Source organism: Protopterus annectens, chromosome 6.part0 (genome assembly GCF_019279795.1).
Source record: "Protopterus annectens isolate FY-2018-M chromosome 6.part0, PAN1.0, whole genome shotgun sequence".
Classification (NCBI taxonomy): Eukaryota; Metazoa; Chordata; order Ceratodontiformes; family Protopteridae; genus Protopterus; species Protopterus annectens.
In genome coordinates, this window is record NC_056737.1 from 873,626,539 (window position 1) to 873,649,988 (window position 23,450).

Consider the following 23,450-nt stretch of genomic DNA (forward strand, 5'->3'; position numbering starts at 1 on the left):
AACAGCTAGCATCTCATTTGCTTGATATGCAGATGCATTTGGGTTGAGGACCATGTGACCTGAATGCATTTTCCTGCCATGTGGGCCCCCCCCAAGCATAATCTGATACATCCATTGTGTTTGCCTGGCTGGGGGTAATGTGAATGGCTGTCCCTTGTTTTGGTGACAAGCCTTTGCCCACCACTGAAACTCCTGTTGTAGGCAGGGAATGAGAGTAATCATTTTTTCCAGGCTGTGGCAATGTTGAGTCCGAACACTTTTTAGGTACCATTGAAGTTTCCTCATATGCAGTCTTGCATATGGAATTAGTAGGATGCAGGATGCCATGAAGCCCCAAGCCTGCAGAATTTTTCTTGCAGGTAACTGGGCCTTTGTTGCCAACATTTTGAAATAGGTAGTCAGTTGCCTTTGTTTGTCTGGCGTGAGATAAGCCATCTGGGCAGTTGTATTTAAGCTTGCACCCAGGAATATTATCTCTTGAGAGGGTACTAGTTTTGATTGCTTTTCGTTGACTGTGTACCCTAGGCATGTTAGAAGTCTTTTCATAAACGCCAGATGCTGTAGAAGAATGTCCTTGTTCTCTGCTTGAATTAGAGTCATCCAAGTAAGGATATATTTGTATTCCTCTGTCCGCAGAATGCAATTACTGGTGCCAGGCACTTTGTAAAGACCCTGGGCGCAGTAGATAAGCCAAAGGGCAGTGCAGAAAATTGGTAATGCACTGAGCCAGCCTTGAATCTGAGGTATCTTCTGCATAACTGTCTGATTAGGACATGCAGGTATGCCTCTTTTAGGTCTAGTCACCAGCCAAGCGTTTGTGCCCAGCATGGGCAGAAGCTGCTGCAAGGTCATCATCTTGAATTTTGGTATATCCAGGAATGTGTTCAGAATAGATAGGTCCAGTATTGGTCTCCAGGTCTTGTCCTTTCTGGGTACCAAGAACAGTTGACTAAAATCCTTGTCCCTGCTTTTGCTCTGGTACTTGTTGAATGGCCCCCATGTCCATGAGGGATGAGACTTGCTTTTGTGCCTCTGCCCACAGATTTTTTGGCAGATCTGGTCAGCCGTTTGCCTTTGGCAGGGTATGGAAATGGAACTTGTACCCTTGTGACAGGATATTTAGAATCCACTTGTCCTGGGTTATAATGTGCCAATTTTGAGAAAAAAGTGCTAATTGTCCCCCTAAGTGTGCTGCCAGGAGATAAGTGCTTGGTGCAGGCAGGGAGAAGTCATTGGGACTGTTTCCTGTATGGTTTTGATTTGTCTTCTCCAACTTTGGAGGTAGAAGCACCCCATTGCTTTGACCTGTAGGAACCTTGCGCCTGGGATGTGCCCCTTTGAGGTCTGTCTGACACAGGAAATGACTAATTATTTGTAAGCCAGTGTCTACTAAACCTAGGTGGCTGTACTTGTAAAAAAATATTTGACAGTTTGCATAGATTTAGCTTTGTCCTTCATTTTCTTTAACAGCTCCTCTGCCTCAACACCAAACAAAGTATCATGCTGTAAAGGTGCATCTAATAATTTAACTTTGACATGATCAGGAAGATTTTGTTCTTTTAACCAAGCATGCCTCCTAATTACAGAACCCGTAACTGCGGCCCTGCAGAAGGCCTCCAAAGAATCAAAAACACATTGCAAAGTATGCTTTCCAACTTGTTCAGCTGCATGCAATAAATCCTGCATTTCCTTATTTTCTGCACATTCAGAGTTTAATAACATTTTCTGTTTAAGCAATGCCATGACATGTTGCTGACATTTGATCATATGAACTGACAGTTTAAGGCCCTTACAGCCAAGGTAGCAGATGTGTAAACCTTTTTTCCCCATCTATCCAGTGCCCTAGAATCTCTGTCAGAGGGGTAGGGGTTTTTTTTGCAGTGGAAGCCTTAACTCCTTTGGGACCCCTGTGAAATAGTTCCGGGATCTGCAGCAGGGTTATTAAAAAGGAATTTATGAGAGTCAGGAACCCTGTAATATCTGTCAGGCTTGACAGGAGCTGGAAGTAAGGAGTCAGGTGTAAGACTAGACTCCGAAAACACATCTACAATATCTAATACAGGTGGAATAGCTAGAGGCCTGTGTTGCGAAGTAAAAGGAAATCCCTAAGCCTCTTTTTAGATTTTGAAAAATCTTGGCTCTCTCAGTGGACATGCTCCCTCTGGAGGAGAAGCTGAAGGTATAGATTCTTCAGCATCAGAATCTACATAGGGGGGAAGAGAATATTCCTGATCAGAGGAATCATCAGAAGAAATAGAAACCTGATCTGAAGATTCATAGTCTCTTGCCTAGGCATCTTATCAGGAGGGGGATGGGAACCCCTGATCAAGGTAACTAAGTCTTCGGCCATTTTGAGCATCTGTTTTTGGGGCATAGAGGCCTGTCCACATGGCTCTTGAGTTTGTTTCTTTGCTTTAGAAGGTGCTTTAGTCTTTGCCTTTGAAGCTGAGGTTGGTTTAATGTAAAGATGTTTAGGTCTGAATAGACCCTCAGAAGCCGGTGCCTGCTCAGCAGCTCCAGACCCATCTGAAGGAATAGTATCCGAGGCTCTAATACCTTGAGTTTCCAGTGGCATGGCCGACTCCACGTGGGTGCCGGTAGCGGCCTGCGGCTCTAAAGTAGCTGGCGTCAGGGGCTGAAAAGTGCCTCACTGAGAACCGGCGACTGGCTTAGGAGAAGCTTTGTCATCGGTTTTGGGCCTCGGTTGTCTATCTCTCTTCCTTTTCTTCGTGTTCTTTGTGAACTCCGGTAGTCGGATGGCTACCCGACAACATGTCTGGATAATTAAACCGGCGTCCAAAATAGTTTAAAGCAAAATCATACAGACGCTTAATAGTGCGTTGGTTAAATCTAGCACAAAACCGACAATCAGCAACGTTGTTATCAGGGCCTAGGCAAGGAATACAGTAGGAATGAAAGTCCTTATGAGGTATTTGCTTTCCACAAGAAATACAATTATTTACTTTTTCTGACATCGGTCTGGAGCAAGAAAAAAGTTTCCCCAACGGGGTACTTAGCTTTATTGAAGACTTCGGATCTGAAACACAAACACGAAAATCTCAGGAGTCGGCCGACCGGCACTTGTGAACTTCTGCTTCGGGCACCGCACGGCAAGAAAGACTAAAGAAAATGGCGTTGGCCGCATGTTTTATATCTCTGACGACCTGACGTCAGGGAAGGGGCGACAGCAGCCAACGCAGGAGCTAGGACTTTGGAATTCAGGCCGACTGAGGGCAACCTGCCAGCAGGATTACCCAAATGTAATGACTGCAACAGTGAAACACGAACATCTGGCTCAAAGACTGGAGGATGAAGCAGCATAGTGCCCTTCAGGAATGCCTTACAAAGTCTGTGTGCCATGAGACTAGATTCATCAGCTACGTGAAAAGTGGAAATAGCCGCCAACCGGACTTTAATAGTTGCAGCCGCTGATCCTTGGTTGAAAAGCATGGAGAGGAACTCCAGGACTGACAAAATTGGAGCTGTATAAGGATCAATTTGTCTTGCATGCGCCCAGATGGAAAATCTCTTCCATTTGCTGGAATAGATTTTTCTGGTGGAAGGCTTATGGGAAGGAGACAGAATATGAACCACTTCCGGTGAAAAAAGATGAAGCCTAACTAATGAAGGAAGTGGAGGAGCTAGGCTGTCAGTCGGAGGGTCTGAAGAGAGGGACGGAGCTGCCCTAACATGTGAGTCAGCAAATCTGGTTGAGCATCCAGATTCCAGAAGGAGTCCACTAGGTAAGGATGGAGGACGGGGAACCAAATTTGACGAGGCCAGTATGAAGCAATCAGAATAATTTTGCTTCCCAAAGATTGCGGTTTCTGAATAACCTTTGCCAGCAGAGGAACAGGAGGGAAGGCATACAGTAGACCGGAGGGCCAATCGTGCACTAGAGCGTCCCTGGGTGACCCCCTGAGGGGAGATAAGGGTGAAGTAGCTGCTGGATTTGGTATTGAGGGGGCTGGCAAATAGGTTGCAGCAAGGCTGACCCCACCTGCGGAAAATCTGCTCCGCAACCTTATTCAGGGACCACTTGTGAGGCATCAGAATCGCTCTACTCAACCTGTCGGCAATCACACTGGACTTTCCCAGAATGTGCTTTGCTGCAAGAAAATGTTGAAAAGCCACTGCCACACTCGCATGGCCTCTCTGCAAAGTGAATACGACTTGGTTCCTCCCTGTTTGTTTAGATACCATACCACTGACATTGTCTGTGTGGATCGCAATTGTCCCGAGAGGAAGAAAGCTCTGAAGTGCTTGCAACACTAGTGGCACTGCTCTCATCTCCAGGACACCGATATGCAGATGCATCTCATGTTCCTGCCATGTGCCTTGAACTGTCCTGCCTAGATAATGCCCCCCCCCCATCTGAGAGGTGTCAATGGTCACTGCGGCAACCAGCAGGGATGGAACGAAGGGTTTTCCCGCGTCGAGGTTGCTGGCGTGAAGCCAGCAGTGTAGATCCTGCTTGCACTGGTCTGTGATTACAACATCTTCTTCTTTCTCATCTGATGAGAGACCACTGGGCGAAGAGTAGCCACTGAAGGAGCCTCATGTGTAGCCTCGGCAAAGGTACCAGCATAACTGTAGCAGCCATCGTGCCCAACAAATTGAGGATCAATCTTGCCTTCACTCTTCTCAAAGGGAGTAACGCGTACACCTGCTGTTGTAAACTTTGAATCCTTTCTCTTGGTAAGAACGCCCTAATGAGCACGGTGTCTAACTCGGCGCCTATAAAGGTGACGCACTGCGAGGGCAACAAGGCAAACTTTTCCCAATTTACAGTTATGATTAATTGTTGCCACAGATTGATCGTGGCACCTCTGGTTTGTAGGAGTAGATGCCTGGTTCTGGCAGAAAGGAGCCAGTCGTCCAGGTATGGAAACACTTGGAATCCCTGATGTCTCAAGTGAGCCGTTACCACTGCCATGCATTTGGTGAACACCCTGGGGGCTGTGGTGAGACCAAAGGGCAGGGTGCTCCCAGCCGGAAGCGTAAATGACTTCTGGATGCCCTGTCCCATCTTTATATGGTAGTAAGCATCCTTGAGGTCGATGGAAAATATCCACACTTCTTTCCCCAAGAATGGGAGAATAGATTGCAACATGACCATTTGGTACTTGGACTTCTTTACATGGGTGTTCAATCTGCTGATATCTAAAATGGGTCTCAGGTCCCCTGTTCTTTTCGGCACCAAAAAGAATCTGGAGTAAGTCCCTAATCCGATCTGGTCTGAGGGGACAGGCTGGATGGCTCCTTTTTCTAGCAACTTTAAAACCTCTGAAGCTGCGGAATCCCTTTGATTGGGTGGAACATCTGGGATTTTTCTGATCTGAGGGGGAGCTGAAGAGAAGGGAATGTGATATCCTCCGGAAATTATTTTTAATACCCATTGGTCCTGAGTTGTACTTTGCCAGGCCTTTGGGTATAGTGAAATGCAACCCCCTACTGGCTCAGGAAATGCACAGTCGGGCCTGCTATCAGGAGCGCTGGTAGGGAGAACGATGAAAGGAATCACTGTCTCCCTGGTTACACAGGCCTCCTCTGTCCTAGGGCGGCATCTACCAGAATTACCACCCCCTTCCCCTGCCCCTGGAGAGGGACTCACCTTGTGCGTCATGAAAAAAACTCTGCGATTGTTTGAACCACATCTTCCCACCCCTCTGGGTCTTGGGATAAGGCCTAGAGGGTAGGGAAAAACAGACTCCCACAGCAGGAAGATTTCCCTCTTGCTCGCACCTAGTGAGTGTGCCCTTCACCTGGGTTCCAAATAAGGAGGAATCATCAAACGGGGCGTTGGTGAATGTAGACTAAGGCCTCCGTGAAATTATAGAGGCGCATCCAGGAGTGTCTCCTAATAGCAACTCCGGAACTCACTGCCCTACCCGCTCGCTCCTTTGGCTGCATAAGAGATCAGCCTCATGAAGGAGTTAGCAATAGAGTTGAGGGTAGATATCTGAGCATTGACCTTCTGAGCCACCGCATCAGAAACTTTACCCTGCAGAGCATCTCCAAGCTCTTTCAGATCTCTTTGGAGCCATGTAAAATAAGATAAGTAATTCAGTGACCGCAGTGTAAAGGCCGCTGAAGAAAACATACGCTTCCAGTACCGGTCCATGGTCCTAGACTCCTTGTTAGGAGGATGGACGGTAGACTAAGTCTCAGCCAGCTCCTTCTTGGTGGCCGCTGCCACCACCATGGCATCTACAGGAACTCCCTTGGATATAAACTATCAGAGGGGATGGACAAGAATTTGCTGGGTCTCCTGGGTACTGGTTCCACAGAGTCAGGGGTTTCCCACATCCTTAGACAAACCAGATCTAAAAGCTCAAAGGGTGGAGACACCCAGGAGGCGGAGGGCTAAGCCCCGAAGGCCTTCAGGAACACAGACTCCTCCTCGGAGGAAGCTTTGGAGGGCCAGTCACCCCTCTGCTTCAAAAGTTCCACGATGTTAGAGAAAGAGACATCCTCAGAGGATGACTTGGGGGACCACTCAGATTCCTCGAGGTCGGTGTCTGACGTGAGGGACTCGTCTTCGAAGTCAATGTGCTTCCTCTTGCACGTTCTTTTTCTGGGTGGCTCCTCAGGCAAAAACACTGAGGGGCCCTTAGAAATAAGGGACCACTCATGGGGATAATCCTGAGGCCTTGGGTCTCTGCTGTCAAGAGAGAGGGTGATGAGAGACCCGCACCGGAGCTGGAGGGGACAGTGTCAGCGCCGAATGATGTCGCTGAGGACCTGGCCAGTGCGCTCTGCATGGCCTTGAAAGTTGGTCACCCCGGCTCCGAAGATCGACCAGCCATGGAAGACATCGGAGCAGAAGGGACAAGGTCTGAAGCCAACGCAGGGGTCAGGCTTCCTCGAGCCGAAGCACCGAGAGGGAGGCTAAGAGCCAAAAAGTGACCCGAGGCCTCCCCCTCAGGTCCGACCGAGGAACCACGAGTCCTAGACCCCGTGGATAGAGCCAACTGGGTCGGAGCTCAAGCCGATAAGCCAGAATGGGCCATCGGAGCTGACCTAGGAACATCTGATGGTGCAGACCATTACAGTTCCGAAAGCTGAGATTCGATCAGAGGAGGAAGTATCAACGCTGGTTGGGTGACAGGCTCCGGAGCAGACTGGGCTGGAGCCGAAAACAATTTTGCCAGAACCGGTGAATGGAGAAGTCTCTGCACCACTATCTACATCCACATCAGAGAGAGTCCTAGAGGACCTAGAAGATAAGGTGGGAGATCTAGACCTCATCTCCGAAGGAGACCTACGAGGAGGAGAGACCGGCTCCGAACTAGCACCTCCATAATCGGCTCCAAGGAACTGGGAGCGGAAGCAGATTCGGTCAATATACTAATTTCCTGCGGCTCGAAGACAGTGGAGCCGTGGATGTCACAGAAGATTTCACTACTTTCTCCGGAGGCTCAGAGGATAGGAAAATAGCTTTTGTTTTTGAAGCAAAACTGTCAATAAAGACCAAAAAAGGTACTTGGCCACAGCCAAGAGTGAGACCATATCAGAGCTACACGAGCGGCAAACGAGATCTGGGAAAGTGAGCAGTGCAGCATGGGATACCTTCTTAGCCCAGCCAATTGAAAGACTTCAAGCTAGAGTATGGCAGAGTCGGAGCAGCGGTTCGGCTTCGAACCCACAGGTAAGAATGTAGGCGAGATTGGACTACATAACATCTCACCTTTGCTGGGGGATGGTATGCCTCTAAGTCTGTGCAAATTCTGCATTCTAAGAACACTCTCGGTTCGGAGTAAGGCTGGGACTTGGGAAGTTTATTTGGAACCCAAGAGCCTGTAGGAAAGACACCATGAACTGGATAAGGGTTGAGAGTGTTTTTTGGCTGGCAGGCTGTAAAAGCAAGTCATCCAGGTATGGGAATATTTGCATCCCTTATGTCCTGCAAAAGGCCATTACCGGAGCCAGGCATTTGGTGAAGACTCTGGGTCTGGCTCAAAGTCCAAAAGGCAAGTCAGAGAAAGTACAGTTTTGTACCTACCATAAATGTAGATGTTCGAGTGCTAATACAGCTGCAGTCATAACAGATGGGTTATATCCTGCAGTCAGGCAGTCCCGCGGTCAGCTGAATTCCAAAGTCTAGGTCCGGCGTCGGTTGTCGTCGCTTCTTCCCTGACGTCAGTGCGGCAACTGTAAAAAAGACCCAGCCGACGCCATTTTCTTCAGTTTTTCTTGCCCTAGATGTCAGGTACCACCAGAAGGAAGGCAAAACATAAACTCATGTAATAATGCAATGTAATATAAATAAAAAAACAGTAGTTTGCAAGCAAATACACCATAAAGAATACCCCAATCAGGTTGTATGAGGAGGTGTTTGTCATAAGGCCTGTCCCAAGAGGGGATGGAGGGAGGGAAACCTGGACTGCAGCTGTATTAGCACTCAAACATCTACATTTATGGTAGGTACAAAACTGTACTATGTTCATCGTGCATACAGCTGCAACAGATGGGTAGAATCCCAAAGCTAAAAAGGGGTGGCAGGCACTAAGTGGAACTAGGAGGAGCAAGGATGCCCTGCAAGACTGCTGTGGCAAAGCCCGCTCTAGATTTAGAGTACAGTGGAAGGTGATAGTGCTTGGAGAAAGTGTGCACAGAACTCCAAGTGGCTGCTTCCAAAATATACTTGGTAGGAACGCCCCTGAGGAAAGCTGCAGAGGTAGCTGTGGCCCTTGTGGCGTGAGATCTGATGCTTGTAGGTACAGTTTTTCCATGAAATGAGTAACAGAAGCGTATGTAGTGGGCTATCCATTTTGATATTGTCTGTTTGGAAATAGCCTTTCCTTGAGCACCTGTAGCATAGGACACAAAGAGTTGCTCTGATTTTCTGAATGGCTTTGTCCTGTCCAAATAACAACGAAGTTGTCTGTGAATGTCCAAGGAATGTAGTAGTCTTTCCCCTTTGTTTTGTGGGTTAGGATAAAAGGTAGGTAAGTGTATAGTCTGATTCAAGGCTACACTGGATACTACCTTTGGCATAAAGGAAGGGTTGGTTCATAAGGAAACTCTGTCCTGATGGAAAATGATGAAAGGTTGCACCGCCATGAGGGCTTGTAGTTCCGAAACCCTGCGTGCTGAGGTGATAGCCAAAAGGAAGGCTGTTTTCTATGACAAATATTGTAGTTCTGTTGAGGCAGCTGGCTCAAATGGAGGCAGTCAGTTTTTCTAAAATGAAGTTGAGGTCCCAAGCAGGTACTGGTGGTTTCCTTGGGGGTTTTATATTCTTAGCCCCTCTGAGGAACTGTCTTAAGAGAGGATGAGAAAATAAAGGAGGATCAGTGTTGTATTGTGCAGAAATGGCTGAAGCATGGATCTTGATGGAGGAGAAGGAAAGTCCACTGTTTAACATCTCAGCTAGGTACTGTAATATTTGAGGTAAATTTAGAACCCAAGGGTTCTGGCCCTTTTTCTGATTCCAGGCACAAAACCATTTCCATTTGGCGGAGTATGCTTTTCTAGTTGAAGATCTTCTGGCCTCCAAGATGACATCCTGCACCTCCTTGGAGAGGAGGGTCTGTTGGGAAATCAAGGAATCCTCCATGCGGCTAGATTGAGGGTTTTTAGCTGACTGTGAAGAGTTTTGAAGTTGTGTTGGGTCAACAGAAGAGGCACAAGAGGCAGGATCCATGGAGAGGAATGCGTCAGGCTCTTCAGGAGTGGATACCAGTGTTGTCTTGGCCAGTCTGGAGCAATGAGAATCATCTTTGGCCTCTCTGCTCTGGCTTTTAATAGAACTTTGGGGAGCAGAGGAAGAGGTGGAAAGGCATAGACTGTCATTGTTGTCCAACTGAAAGAAAGTGCGTCCACTTTCCAGGCATGTGGATGATAGGTCCTAAAGCAAAATTTTTTCAGTTGGTAATTTTTGTAGGTAGCAAAAAGGTCTATGTCTGGCCGTCCCCATGCCTGAATTATCTTTGCGAAAACTTGAGGATGCAACTTCCATTCATGTAGATCTGTCATATTTCTGCTTAGGTTGTCTGCCAGCGTGTTTTCCTTCCCTGGCAGGAATTGTCCTTGAAGTTGGATTTGCAATTCCAGAGCCGTGTTCCAAAGGGACATAGCTAGTCTGCACAGGGGGTATGAATGAGTTCCTCCCTGTTTGTTTATGTACCACATCACTGTGGTGTTGTCTGTCCTCATCAATAGCTGGCCTGGATGCAGTAGGTCTTTGAAGGCCATAATAGCATTTTGTACTGCTAGCATTTCCTTTTGATTGATGTGTAGGTGCTTCTCTTTTTGGGATCATTTGCCCTGAATGCACTGATCTGTCATGTGCGCCCCCCAGGCTTAGTCCGAGGAGTCTGTTGTGATGATTTGATTTGCTTGAGGTATGCAGAAGGGGAGACCTATGTTTCTTTGGCATGCTTGAGCCCACCACAGAAATTCCTTTTGAAGACATGGAATGAGTGGTATAATTGTTTCCAAACTGTGGCTGTGTTGAGACCATAAGTTTTTTAGGTACCACTTGAAGTTTCCTCATATGCAGCTTTGCACATGGGATCAGTAGGATGCAAGATGCCATGAATCCCAGAACCTGCAGGACTTTCCTTGCAGTCAGCCTGGTGAAGGTTGCCATTTTTCTGAAGTATTGAGATAGTTGCCCTTGCTTCTGTGGCGTGAGATAGGCCATCTGGGTGTTTGTATTCAAGCTGGCACCCAGGAAAATTATTGCTTGAGAGGGTATTAGTTTTGATTTCTTTTTGCTGACTGTGTATTCCAGAAAGTTCAACAATTTTATTACAAAGGCCAGGTGTTTCAGAAGTATGTGTTTGCTGTCCGCTTGGATCAGGCAGTCGTCCAGATATGGGTATATTTGTATCCCTTGAAGTCTGCAGAAGGCAATTACTGATGCCAGGCATTTCGTAAACACTCTGAGCGCAGTAGATAAGCCAAAGGGCAATGCAGAAAATTGATAATGGGTTAAACCTGCAAGAAATCTAGGGTATCTTCTGCAATCTTGTCTGATAGGGACATGCAGGTATGCCTCCTTGAGGTCCAATGTTACCAGCCAAGACTCCTTTGCCCAGCATGGGAAGAAGCTGCTGTAATGTGAGCATCTTGAATTTTGGTACGAGTAAATATGTGTTTAGGATGGATAGGTCCAAAATAGGTCTCCAATCTTTGTCCTTCCTTGGTACCAGGAATAGTCTGGAATAAAAACCTTGACCTTGTTCTTTTGCAGGTACCTCTTGAATAGCTTTCATGTCCATCAGAGCTGAAATTTGTTTTTGTGCCTCTGCCCTTTGATTTTGTGGCAGGTTTGGCATGCCTCTCATTTTTGGAAGGGTGTGAAAGTGGAATCTGTAGCCTCTGTCTATAATGTCCAGGATCCATTTGTCTTTTGTGACAATATGCCAATTTTTTGAAAATAATGCCAGTTTTTCCGCCTAAAGGTGCTGCCATTAAAGTTTTGCTTGGCATGCAAAGGGGAAAGTCATTGTGTCTGCTTTCTGAATGGCTGTGATCTATCTTCTCCACATCTTGGTGCAGGTGCTTGCCATTGTCTGGCTCTAAATGATCCTTGAGATTGCCCTCTACCCCTCGGGCGGCTGTATCTACCTCTTTGAGGTCTGTCCGTGATTGGAAAGGACCAATTTTTTGAAGACCAGTTTCTGCTGAAACGTGGAGGCTGTATCTGTAGGAAATCTTTCACTGTTTGCATTGATCTTGCCTTTTCCTCCATTTTCTTTAGTACCTCCTCAGCTTTAACACCAAACAATACATCTTTTTGAAGAGGTGCATCTAGTAATTTAGCTTTGACATGATCTGGCAAGGTTTGCTCTTTGAGCCAAGCATGTCTACACGTATGACAGACCCTGTAACAGCAGCTCTACATGAGGCCTCTAAAGCATCAAATCCACATTGCAAGGTATGTTTACATACTTGCTCTGCACTATGCAACAAATCCTGTAACTCCTTTAAATCTGGTTGTTCAGGTTGTGTCATTTTGTTTTTCAACTGAGATAACAAAAACTGTTTATACTTTAACATATGGAACTGACAGTTTAATGCCCTCATGGTTAAAGTGGCCAAGGTGTATACCTTTTCCCCCCACCTTTCTAAAGCTCTGGAATCCCTCTCTGAAGGTAATAGGTTTTTGGCAGTAGAGGCCTTAATTCCCTTGGGACCCTGTGAAATAGTTTCTGGGTCAGCAGCATGGCTTTTGTATAGGAATTGGTGTGAATCAGGAACCTGGTAATACCTGTCAGGTTTAACAGGAGCTGGAGGTAAAGAATCTGGGTTGAGGCTGGCTTCTGTGCACACATCATCTAATATATCCAAAACCGGAGGGATAGCCAGAGGCCTGTGCTGAGGAAGCAAGAGAAAATCCCTGAGCCTTTTCTTGGAATCTGAGTAATCTTGGCCTTCCCAGTGAAAGTGTTCCCTCAAGGTATGTAAGGTTTCCCCAAAAGAATAGTCCTCGGGGGGGGGGGGGGGGATGGACTCCTCAGTATCAGAATCTTCAAAAGGGGAATATGAATATTCCTGGTCCTCAGAATGTTCTGAGGTAATAGAGGCTTGGTCTGAGGAAGGGAAGTCTTCCTCCAGTCTGGGCCTTTTGTCCGAGGGTGGTTGAGAACCCCTGATAAGAGTAATCAAATACTCTGTCATTTTGAGCATCTGTTTTTTAGGCATGGGGCCTTGAGAGGGGCTCTGTGGAGCTTGTCTTTTAGTTTTCATGGCTGCTTTAGATTTTGTGAAAACCTTAATGGAAAAAGAGGAAGGCCCGAAGACACCTTTAGAGGTGGCAAGTCTGTCTAAATTCTGAGTTTCCCCGCCAAAAGTGGCGTCGGTATCTGTAGTCGGAGTGGGGGCTGAGGAGCCTGCGACCTCGGGCACAGAAGACACTGCTAAAGAAGCGTCATCGGTACTCAGGGGCTGCATAGGTGCCTCGCTGAGAACCAGAGCACCTGTAGCCGGCTTTAGCGTGGTGTCGGTAGAAGTCGCGGACCTCGTATGTCGGTCCTTATCTTTGTGTCTTTTACTCAAAACTGGAGTCGGAGTATCCGACGACAAAATGTAATTAAATTTTTTACCAAAATAGTGCTGGGCGAACTCCACCCGACACTTAATAGTGCGTTTGTTGAATCTAGCACAAAAACGACAGGCTGAGACGTCGTGGTCTGGGCCTAAGCAAGGAATGTAGAAGGAATGGAAATCCTTACGCGGTATTTGCTTCCCACAAGAAATGCAATTATTAACTTTGTCTGACATCGGTCTGAGGCAAGAAAAGTTTCCCCAACGGGGTACTTAGCTTTCAAGAAGACTTCAGCTGAAAAATATTCGTAAATCTCAGGAGCTGGCCGACCGGCACTTACGAACTGCTTCTGCTTCGGGCACCGCGCGGCAAGAAAGACTGAAGAAAATGGCGTTGGCTGGTTCTTTTATACCCCTGCCGCACTGACGTCAGGGAAGAAGCGACGACAACCGACGCCAGACCTAGACTTTGGAATTCGGCCGACCGAGGGACCGCCTGACAGCAGGATAACCCATCTGTTATGACTGCAGCTGTATGCACAATGAGCATCTGCAAATGTGAGGAGTCCACTAAGAATCTTAAGTATTTTCTGTGTGTGGGTCTTATGGGAATGTGCAGGTAGGCATCCTTGATGTCTAGTGTAGCTAGGAAGCCTTTGTTCTTAAGAGGGACTAGAGCTGGCAGGGTCAGCATTTTGAAAGTTGACACCTTTAAGAAAGAATTGAGCCGTGAAAGTTCTAGGATGGGTCTCCATGGCCCTTTTTTCTGGGAACCAACACAATCCTTGAGTTGAACCCTTTCCCAATTTCGGAGTCAGGAATTCTTTTTACGTGCCCTGGTTTAAAAGGGACTGAAGTAGTGGTAGCAGGAGGGGCAACTGGTCAGCAGGAGGTCATGACCTGCCTAGACTTACTGGACCGGATATCCATGACAGGTAGTAACCATCATGGAGGATGGAGAGGACCCACTTGTCTGAAGTGACCTAATCTCAAACAGGAAGGCAATGGAAAAGGCGAGCACAGTGGAATGGAAGCAGTTGGTGGGGGAGGCATAAGTGGCAGGTAGTCATATACTACTCGCCCAGTCCTGAAAGGGCATCCTTTGACTATAGGAGGAAAGTGCTCCAACTGAAGGATTTTTCTTGCTTGCTTGCCTGTGTCTAGTTTGAGGAACAGGATCGGAGTGTTTCCTGATGAACTGCAGGATAGCTCCTGTAAAATTCAGGTACAGGGGAAACTAGCAGATGTTTAAGATCCTGCATCTCTTCTGTTCCTTTTTATTGCAGGGATTTGAAAAGATCTGCTACTTTTGAGCCAGATAAGGCAGCATTGTAATTTGGTGCACCATTAAGCTTAGCTCTGAAATCATCTGACAGGGGTTCAAAGAGCAGCCAGGAGTATATGCGCGTTTATATCACGTTACCGAAAGATGAAAATAGAGAACGCTATTTCATCGAACCTAAAATATTTAAACCACATAATATCAAACATTCAGAACAGCAAAATTTTTCCTTGGGGAAAAATTTGCTATTTCGAAAGACACACACACAACACAAGCACATCTAACAAACATCAATACACACGCATACACTTATAATCCTACAACTAACCCTACACTAAACTATACATACACTAATTTCTATCCACTTAACTTAACTCAAACCCTAACCCTAAGGTCAGTCACTATCGCACACTCACCTAACACGCGCCCTAACTCACTTAACCCACCCCTAAACCTAATTCACGTAACCCGAGCCCTAACTCAACTAACCCTAGCCCTAACCCTAACTCACCTAACCCACGCCCTAATCCTAGCAACCACACAATCGCACACTTACCTGAACCCAACCCGTAAAACACCACTACAGTGCTGAAAACAGCAAAGCCACAGAACCGGCCAACGAAATTCTTTCCCTAGGAAAGAATTCAGTCTTCTGCAGCTTTGCTATTTTTAGTGTTTGATTAAAACGGGTCGATATTATAACATTCGAAGTTTTAAAACTTCGATTTTCTGATCTAGGCCAATATCTGCAAAGTGCAGAAGCTGAAGCTGCTGACATTGCTGAGGAGTCTTGTAGCATCATAACTGCATTTAATTGAATGCCTAGAGACTTGGGATACAAGGGCCAGTAGAAAAAACAGCTGATTTGGCTGAGGAGTCAGGAATGTCTGCCAACAGTTTGGTGGCAGAGTCTAGAAAAGACCGGGCTACTTTGCCATACGAGTCTGGTAATTATTAGATATAAATGCCAAAGTGGAAGAGGTGTACATCTTTTTTCCTAACCTTCCATAGTTTTCCTGTCTTTGTCAACAGGAAGGATGGTGGTGGCAGGCAAAAGTTTGGAAGTTTTGCCTGAGGAGACAGAAATGGTAGCTAGATCTGCAGGAGGGCACTTGAACGAGTGCTTAGCTGAGTCAGGGACTTTGCACAGTCTGTCTTTTCTATGAGGAGCAGGAGGTTGAGAGTCTGGATTGAGAGATGCAGAAGAAAAGAAATCTAAAAAAGGCAGGCAGTGTAGGAGGAATGGCCGAAGGGCTTGGTGTTTCCATTTGAATGAGGAAATGGTACCTCTTTTGTATTTCAGACATGTCTGTGGATTCCCATTTGATGTGTGCCTTCATTTTAAAAATAGTTTCAGAGAAGGTCAAATCTTCAAACAGGGGAATATGGGTCTATAGATTCTTCCTCTGGGGATCCATATCCCAAGGGAGAAGAGAGTTGTGAATTACAAGAGAGGGAATCATCTGAAAAATCTGAACAGATGTCCTCTTCCCTAGTAGCGGTCTCTGCAGGTGGAGGCCTAGGACTAAGAGGAGGAGAAGATGCAAGAGCAGAAGCAGCTAACGTAGGCCTCAGGGCCATGAAAGTTGAGAAAAGGCTTCGGCTAAAGGCCTGCCAGTCTGGAATACTTTCTGCTGGCTGAGAGATATGCTTCCTTTTTTCTCTTCTCATGAGAGTTCCAATGGGGGTCTGTTTAGTAGCGAGCGGCCAAGTCTGAGGCAAGGAATCTGAAGGTTTCCCTGAACACGCCAGTTCTCCCAAGCGTCCAAAACGGTCGCTGGAATAGCCTCTACGGACATGCTCTCACTCACCGGTAAGTACTGCTTCCTCAGAGGTACACGCCACATCCGGTGTGGCAGATCCCAGTCCAGATCCTGAGACCAGGCCGATGTCGGCTACAGGCTGGGGATCGGCCAAAGAGGCTCAGCAAGTGCTACAGGCTGTAAAGATCTGGCCTTTTTGGTGGTTCAGAGGCGACATCCAATGAGCCCTCCATACGCAAAGCAAGTTGATTTAGACATTGGTTCTCGAAGTACAAATTGAGCATATGCAAACAACTGCACAAAATTTTCGGAACAAACATCTGGCAAACAGGGCACGCCTTATAATCGTGCGACCGTCCAAGACAAAACAAATATTTATCGTGGGTGTCTTTATGAGGTATTGACAGCCGCACTGACATTTACCTTTCTGGATGACATCAAAGGCAGTAATGCAAAAGGATTAACTGAAAAGTTCCCCAACAGGGTACTTAGCTTAAAACATGAATCGGCCATCAGCGAAAGCAAGAACACCTGGCGTACGACTTGCGGCTGGAAAGTTCTGAGGGCTGGTGCATGCTGACATCACTTTTATGGCCCACGTACTCTCACCTACAACTGACATCTCGTGCACCTAGAAGAGACTGAAAGCTTTTGTATACTGGGCCGTACGTATGCGAGACTAGAAGGGTAAACCCATATGCAAAATACTGCAACATAGGAATAAGACATCGACCCTGTCCTTGAGTTTTGAACCTAACCTGCAGACTTCCCAACTTTCAGAAGACCCTGATGAGACTTTCCGAATCCACCACAACTCCAAAGAACTAGAGGAGCAGCGTTGAGAGTGCACCAGTTTCTTCACTTCCAAAGTGATGTGAATTAGTAAAACTTGTGCAACTGCCTATTGCCCATTTCCAAAAAGCATCAACCCCAGACCTATAGACTGATCTTGAGTAACACCACCCCCCCAGGTTCTTTACCTAGCAGATCATGGACTGGTCATCGCAAGAGAGAAATAAACCATGTCTCCAGTGTCAATAAGGCCAGGAGAACTACTCTGTTCCAACTTTATGCAGAGAATACCACTCTCCCTAGCAGAAATGCACCTCTAGCACCATGTGGGTATAAATGGAGTTCCAAACCAAGCAGCACAAGATCCTCCCGAATCTGCAACAGGTGTGGTCCAAAAAAGGCAAGTCCAAGAAAAAAATTCATGGGAACTGATCAATACCACAGGGAAGAAAACAGTTCAACAATAAGAGGTCTGCAAGCAGGTGGCAGTTCTGAACCCAACCCCAGCTTCATTGGGCATGCAAATGGTATCATGAACACACTGTCAGCCACCAAGCCCAGCAGGTGCAGCACAGTCCAAGCTTAGTGTCTTCATCCAGTTGGCCATGCCCATTACCAATGGCAAGAGGGGATGGTAGCATAGTCTTCTTCACCACTACAATCCTTTAGTAGTAAAGTCTATGGAATGCAATAACCTATTAAATGAAACTCCTGAAGGTCATACACTTGCTATTAAAAAAAATAAAGATACATACCCCTCTCTCGAGCAGGGTTGCAGTGCTCACGTAATGCCTCCTGGATACATTGGACCTGCTGAGAGACAGCAGAAAGCATTCTTTCCTCAAGTCGATTAAATTCATCAAAACATCCCCAGGCTCCCACTTGGCAAAGACCCACAAAAATTCGACCCATAGCCTAAAAATGTATTTAAAAAAATAAGCAAATTCAGAAGGAATAATGCAATCTACCAATCATTAACATCAGTTCAGTTTACATGACTTAATTAAATGCATTTAGAAACACGCACAGCCTTTATTAAAACCTTCACAGAAATGAAAGACAAAATCCACCTACCTGGAAGTCAAAGGTTTCATCACAGTTAAAGACTAGCACAAAACGGCCAAGCTGGTGACCAAGTGCTTTAACGGATTCAGTTTTTCCTGTACCAGCAGGACCTAATTGGAACATTAAAATAAAATGTTATGCCATTCTAAACATTATGCATCTTTAAGAAAAAAATCCTCCAAAAATGGAAAAATATATTTTACCACAAATTATTCAGTGTTACACTACTGCATCACAATCAATCTAAGCATTTCATAGATTTAAATTTATATTCTAAGAATAGCTGTGACGGGGACAGACTTTCAATTTACTCATGTTGCTCCCACTATACAGTCTATATCCCCGTAACACAACACAAACATTTAAAAAAAAATTAAACAGTAACTGCTTTCTTTGCATAAACAAATCATACTGTGAATCACTAGCATTAGACAATATACGGAAATGACTTCCTTTTTACAAAATGACCCTGACGTCTGCAGCCATCTGTAGCATACATTCACACAGGAAGGAGGCAACAATTCCGCCAGTGACATGGGAAGCATGTTTCCTGGTAGGAGTGTGGAATCGCACTTGATCTCACTGCAAAGATGACAGCAAGAGCACAAAACCCTTTACGGCTGTGAAATGGATTGCTCTGTCTCTGATGAAAAACAAAAAAGCAGTAATGGACACTCAATGGTTGGCAAGCAAGAAGGGCATAAAAGCTTTACAAAAAAGTACACTGGTCATGGATGAAGAGACAAAGAGCTGCTAGGACTGTATGGAACTTTTTGCAACTAAGCAAAAGTGTGGGGTGCCCAGAAATTGTTTATTAATAAAGACCACTGAAATCCTCAAACACAACTCCATACTGCTGGGAGTGATAGCACTGAGTAATGTAGTTGAGCTTCTCAATGGCCTCCTAGGCCATAAACCTAGTGAGAACCACTGAACCCCAAGACAGTTTCTAAGCAATTTCCAAATCCACACCACACTTCTGTTTAGGTGCAAAAAGTTCACAGCAAGCCTAGCAACTCTATCCCATCTATAACGGACTTTTTTTTTTTTTTTTTTTTTTTTTTTAAGTTTTTATACCACTTATGGGGGGGCAACACACTGAGCAGCCACCACAGCTCATTTCTATCCCATCACCAAATCAAGTACAATCCACGGCACAGCAATCATTCAGTATTTTGTGCCCTTGCTGGCATCCTGGCAAGGAGATCATGTTTAAACTTTAATTCCACCCAGACAGGGGGCAGGAAACCCAAATTGCAAAGGGAATCCCTATACCTCCCACATACAAGTGTTGCATCCATGCATCCATGGTGAGAAGTAATGCAAAGAAGCTTGGTGGCCAAATTGCCACCTCTGGGGAATCACTGCACTGCTACCCCGTGCCCATTAGGAAATGTGGCAATGGACAGCCTTTCCAGCCCTCTGAGGACAAGCACACTCATCTTCCCCCCAAGCCAGTCGCACAATACCTGAGAGCACTAATACAACACAGGTTGCCAGAGTTATAAAAAGTCATGTACTTACTATAATGTTCCATCTGTGTTGTCCATTTACATTCTTCCTCAAATGATGGGTTCGGATCTGATCCACTGGATCTGTCTCAGCCACTGCAAAAGCTGGCGGCAACCTATAACTCGAACTTCTCCCTTACCCAGAAAGCACCAACCCCAATTAACTCAGACCTTGTTTGCTGGCTATAGTATAAAGAAAAAAATCTTATACAACTAGACAAATATAAACACAGAAATAAGGCTAAACTAGACAAAGCCATATCTGGAACATTACAACGCATAGAGCACACAAAAATTTCATATTCGCTCTTCCAGAAAAAAAAAGGATGAGGGTTGAAAAATGAAAATAGACAACACGGACTGAATGTTATGTTAAGTACATAATTTTCATTCTGTCCTCAACTGATAGGACAGAGGCCCCAGCTACCTAAATCCCAGGGTGGACTTGAGGAAGGATATTCCAAAGCAACATTGAGCAGAATGATGCTTTGTTTCCTGATATCAAATCCAATTTGTAATCTGTGACAACAGTATGGGGGAAGCTCAAGTTGCCGCCACACAACTCATCCATGGAAGCTCTTGAATGAAAAACAGAGAAAGTTGCTACTTAACCGGGTGAATGAGCACATACCTTTCTTGACAAAGGAATCTCCAATTTTTTGTATGCAAGTATTGCAGCCTACAAGCCATCTGGCTAGGGTGACCCAGTTTCACGTCCGCAAATGAAACAAACAGATATGTAGTTCTGACGTCCTTTGTTCTATGTAGACAAAAGCACAGGTGCCTATGAATATCCAACAAATGAAGTATTCGCCTCTGTTTAAATAATCTGGAAAGGAAACTGATGGACAGGTTAACAGAGGACTGATACTATTTTGGGCAAATAAAAGATGCATTAGTTCGTAGTGCAACCCCATTTTTATAAAAAAAATAGATACGGGAACTTCACAGAAAGACTGAATTTCTGAAATTCGTCTAGCAGAAGTAATGTCCAACAACGACATTTTCCAAGAAAGAAATTTAAGACTACACTCACGTGTGGGTTGAAAGGGTGAACAGATCAAGGCTTGACGTACCAGATTAAAATCCAATGGAGGAGTAGGATCTATAAATGGAGGTTTCAAAAGAAATGTGCCCTGCAAAAAGGTTATACAAAGTTTATGAGACGACAGTGATGACCATTAAATTCACTAAGGAAACTAGAAACAGCAGCCAGTTGAACTAACAATGGAAGCACTGACTCCTTGACTAAAATATCAAGAAGTTGAGAATGCTGTGAATTGTGGCAAAAAAAAGGGTCAATATAATGTTCAACAGCCCAGTATACGCATCTCTTCCATTTACAGGCACAAAGATTCCTTGTTGATGGTTTAAAGGAAAAAAATGTGGCAAACAGGAGATGAGAGCATAGGTTGTCTGGCTATTACAGGAAATGCAGAAATCAAGCTGTCACCTTGAGAATAGGAAGGGTCAGATGAATTATACCGGTCAGGCAAGAGCAGATCTGGAGCTGGGTCCAGAATCCAGGGCTGATGAACTAGAGACCACAGGAAGGGAAACCAAATGTGTTAAAGCCAAAAGGCTGTAATGAGGATGACCTTGCTCTTCAACCTAGCAGCTTTCTGTAGGAACTTTGGAATCAAAAGAAATGGGGGAGAAGCATAAAGTACACCGGGTAGCCAAATGTGGAGAAGAGAATCCCTCTAACTTCTCCTGTGGGGGGATTAGGGAAAAGTAGCTCCTGCACTTGTTTATTGAAGAGGCAAAGAGATCACAGCAAGGCTGGCTTCATTGTTGGAAAATCAGTTCCACTACATCCTTGCTGAGGGACCACTCATGAGGTAGTAGACTGTACCTTCTCAGTTTGTCTGCCAATACTCTGGACTTCCCTGGAATATGCACTGCTATAAGAAATGGGTTGGAAGAGATCAACCACTACCAAACCACAAGTACTTCTCGACACAGGTGGTAAGATCTGGTTCCCCCTTGCTTTTGATGAATAAATCCACTGACATGTAGTCTCTTTGAATAACAATCGTTCCTGAAAGGAGAGCTTCTTGAAAGGACTGCAATGCTAACAATACTGCTCTCAACTCTAGGACACTGTCATGCAAATTGGCGCCTTTGGGGGGACCAAGTTCTTGGAATGTCTATTCCACGTAAAGCTCCCTCCCCCCAGCCCAGCTGGGAAGCATCTGTAGTCATAGTGGCCTAGACTTGAGATAGGACAAATAAATATCCTTGTAGAACCTCTTATGACTGAATCCATCACAAAAGATCCCTTTTGCGAGACCAGCAGCCATGGAAAAATTCTCATGCGATACCTGGCTAAGGGTAGTAATGTTACTGCTGCCACCACTGATCCCAAAAGCCTGAAGGACCAAGAGGGCTGGGATTTTGGTACTGCCAACTGTCTTTTCTTGTGAACTTGTCTGAACTCTAGAGAAGGAAAGTGGGGCTATAGTTGATTTTGTATCAAGGAGTACTAATATGAAATCTAGACTGACTTGATTCTAGCTGAGACTTTTGGTAGTGTATGTTGATCCCTAGTAGAACACATCTGGATCACTTTTTGTCTTGCCATTATGAGCTGATGCCTGGTTGGGGCGTAAATGCACCAGTCTAAATATGGAAACGTACTGAACCCTTGCAGTCTCAAGGGAGCTGCTACTACTATCGTGCATTTGGAAAACAACCTGGGGGCTGTGGCGAGACCAAAAGGCAGAACTTTGAACTGACAGTGACTGGATCCCTGCTGGAAGTGTAAAGATTTTCTGGAACACCTGTTCATCTTTATATGATAGTAAGCATCCTGAAGATACGCTGAGCACATCCAACTTCCCTTTTCCAAATCAGGAAGATTGGACTGAACCGTGTCTATCCGGAACTTAGCCTTTCAAATGGATTTGTTTAACTTTGGCACTAAAAAAAATATTTAATAAGTTTCAGATTCTATCCGATCTGGGAGGAACTCTTGAATGACATTTTACTAAAATCTTTTGGATCTGAACTGCTGCTTGTTCCCCCTGACTGGGCAAATCATTAGGGAGTTTTCTTGAATTGGGAAGAGAAAGGGAAATAGTATTGTATAACTTGTGGAAATGATTTTCTGCACCCACACATCTTATTTCTAGCCAGGCTCTTTGGTGCAGGGACAAATGATTCCCAATTGCCTCCAGACAGGGCCAAACAGGGCTCCTTTCAAAAGAGCTGAAAGGGTTTACCAAAGAGTGAATCTCTGGAAATTGGTTCTGCAGGCCATCTCTGCTGTGAGGGCGGCGTCTACCTTTTGAGCACCGCCCTCTGTCTCTGGTGGAATTTCCTCCATGTGTGTCCTAGAAAGATCTTTGGGATTTTCTGAAAGGGGTATTTCTATCCTTCTCACACCTAGGCAATGTGTCTTACTTTGGGGACAAAGGTATGTGCCATCAAAAGGAACTTCATTGAGCGAAGACATAAAGGACACTGCAAAACCACAAGTGTATCCAAGTCTCTCTCCTAATGGCAACACCTGAACCTGCTGTCTGAGGTTCCTTCTACTACATTAGTAATGAGCCTCATGGAGGAGCAGGATATCAACTGCAGGGTAGCCAACTAAGAGGTGCCGGATGTTTTCACCTCTTCAGGACGTTTCTGATTCACAATCCCACCCAGTCCCAAGGACAGTCCAACTTAAGCTGGAATCAGAGTCAAATTTGCCACTGCAGATGCTCCGAGGTGTAGAGATGGCTCCAAAAACCTTGAAGTTGAATGAAGCACCACAGGACCCAACAGGGTACGAGAGACACAGAGGTCTCCTAATCTGACTGAACGGAAAGTTCAGAGCAAGCCGCGAATAAAAAAAGCAGATAGGCCCAAGCGACTCGAATCGAAGGTCTGAGACCTTGAAGGGAGTCAGAGGAGGAACTGATAAAGGTGGAGTAGTGGAACCACAGATCTCCTGACCCAATGGTGTAGGAGTTAAAATGTAACTGGCTGGCACTGAATCATGAGGATCCTTACTAAAATCCCCAGATCCTCTTCTCTTCTTTGGTAATG

The 23,450-nt window shown here is 45.5% G+C and overlaps 1 protein-coding gene across 1 annotated transcript in view; it reads right to left on the reverse strand.

Annotated features, from left to right (window-relative positions):
• DYNC1H1 (dynein cytoplasmic 1 heavy chain 1) overlaps positions 1–23,450 on the reverse strand; it is a 3,754,902-nt gene that overhangs the window by 2,111,998 nt on the left and 1,619,454 nt on the right. Inside the window, exons 38-39 of the mRNA XM_044073590.1 lie at positions 17,911–18,011; positions 17,592–17,751 (exon numbers count right to left, since the gene is read on the reverse strand). Coding sequence (XP_043929525.1) covers positions 17,592–17,751; positions 17,911–18,011 — 261 coding nt within the window. The remainder of the gene's footprint in view (positions 1–17,591; positions 17,752–17,910; positions 18,012–23,450) is intronic.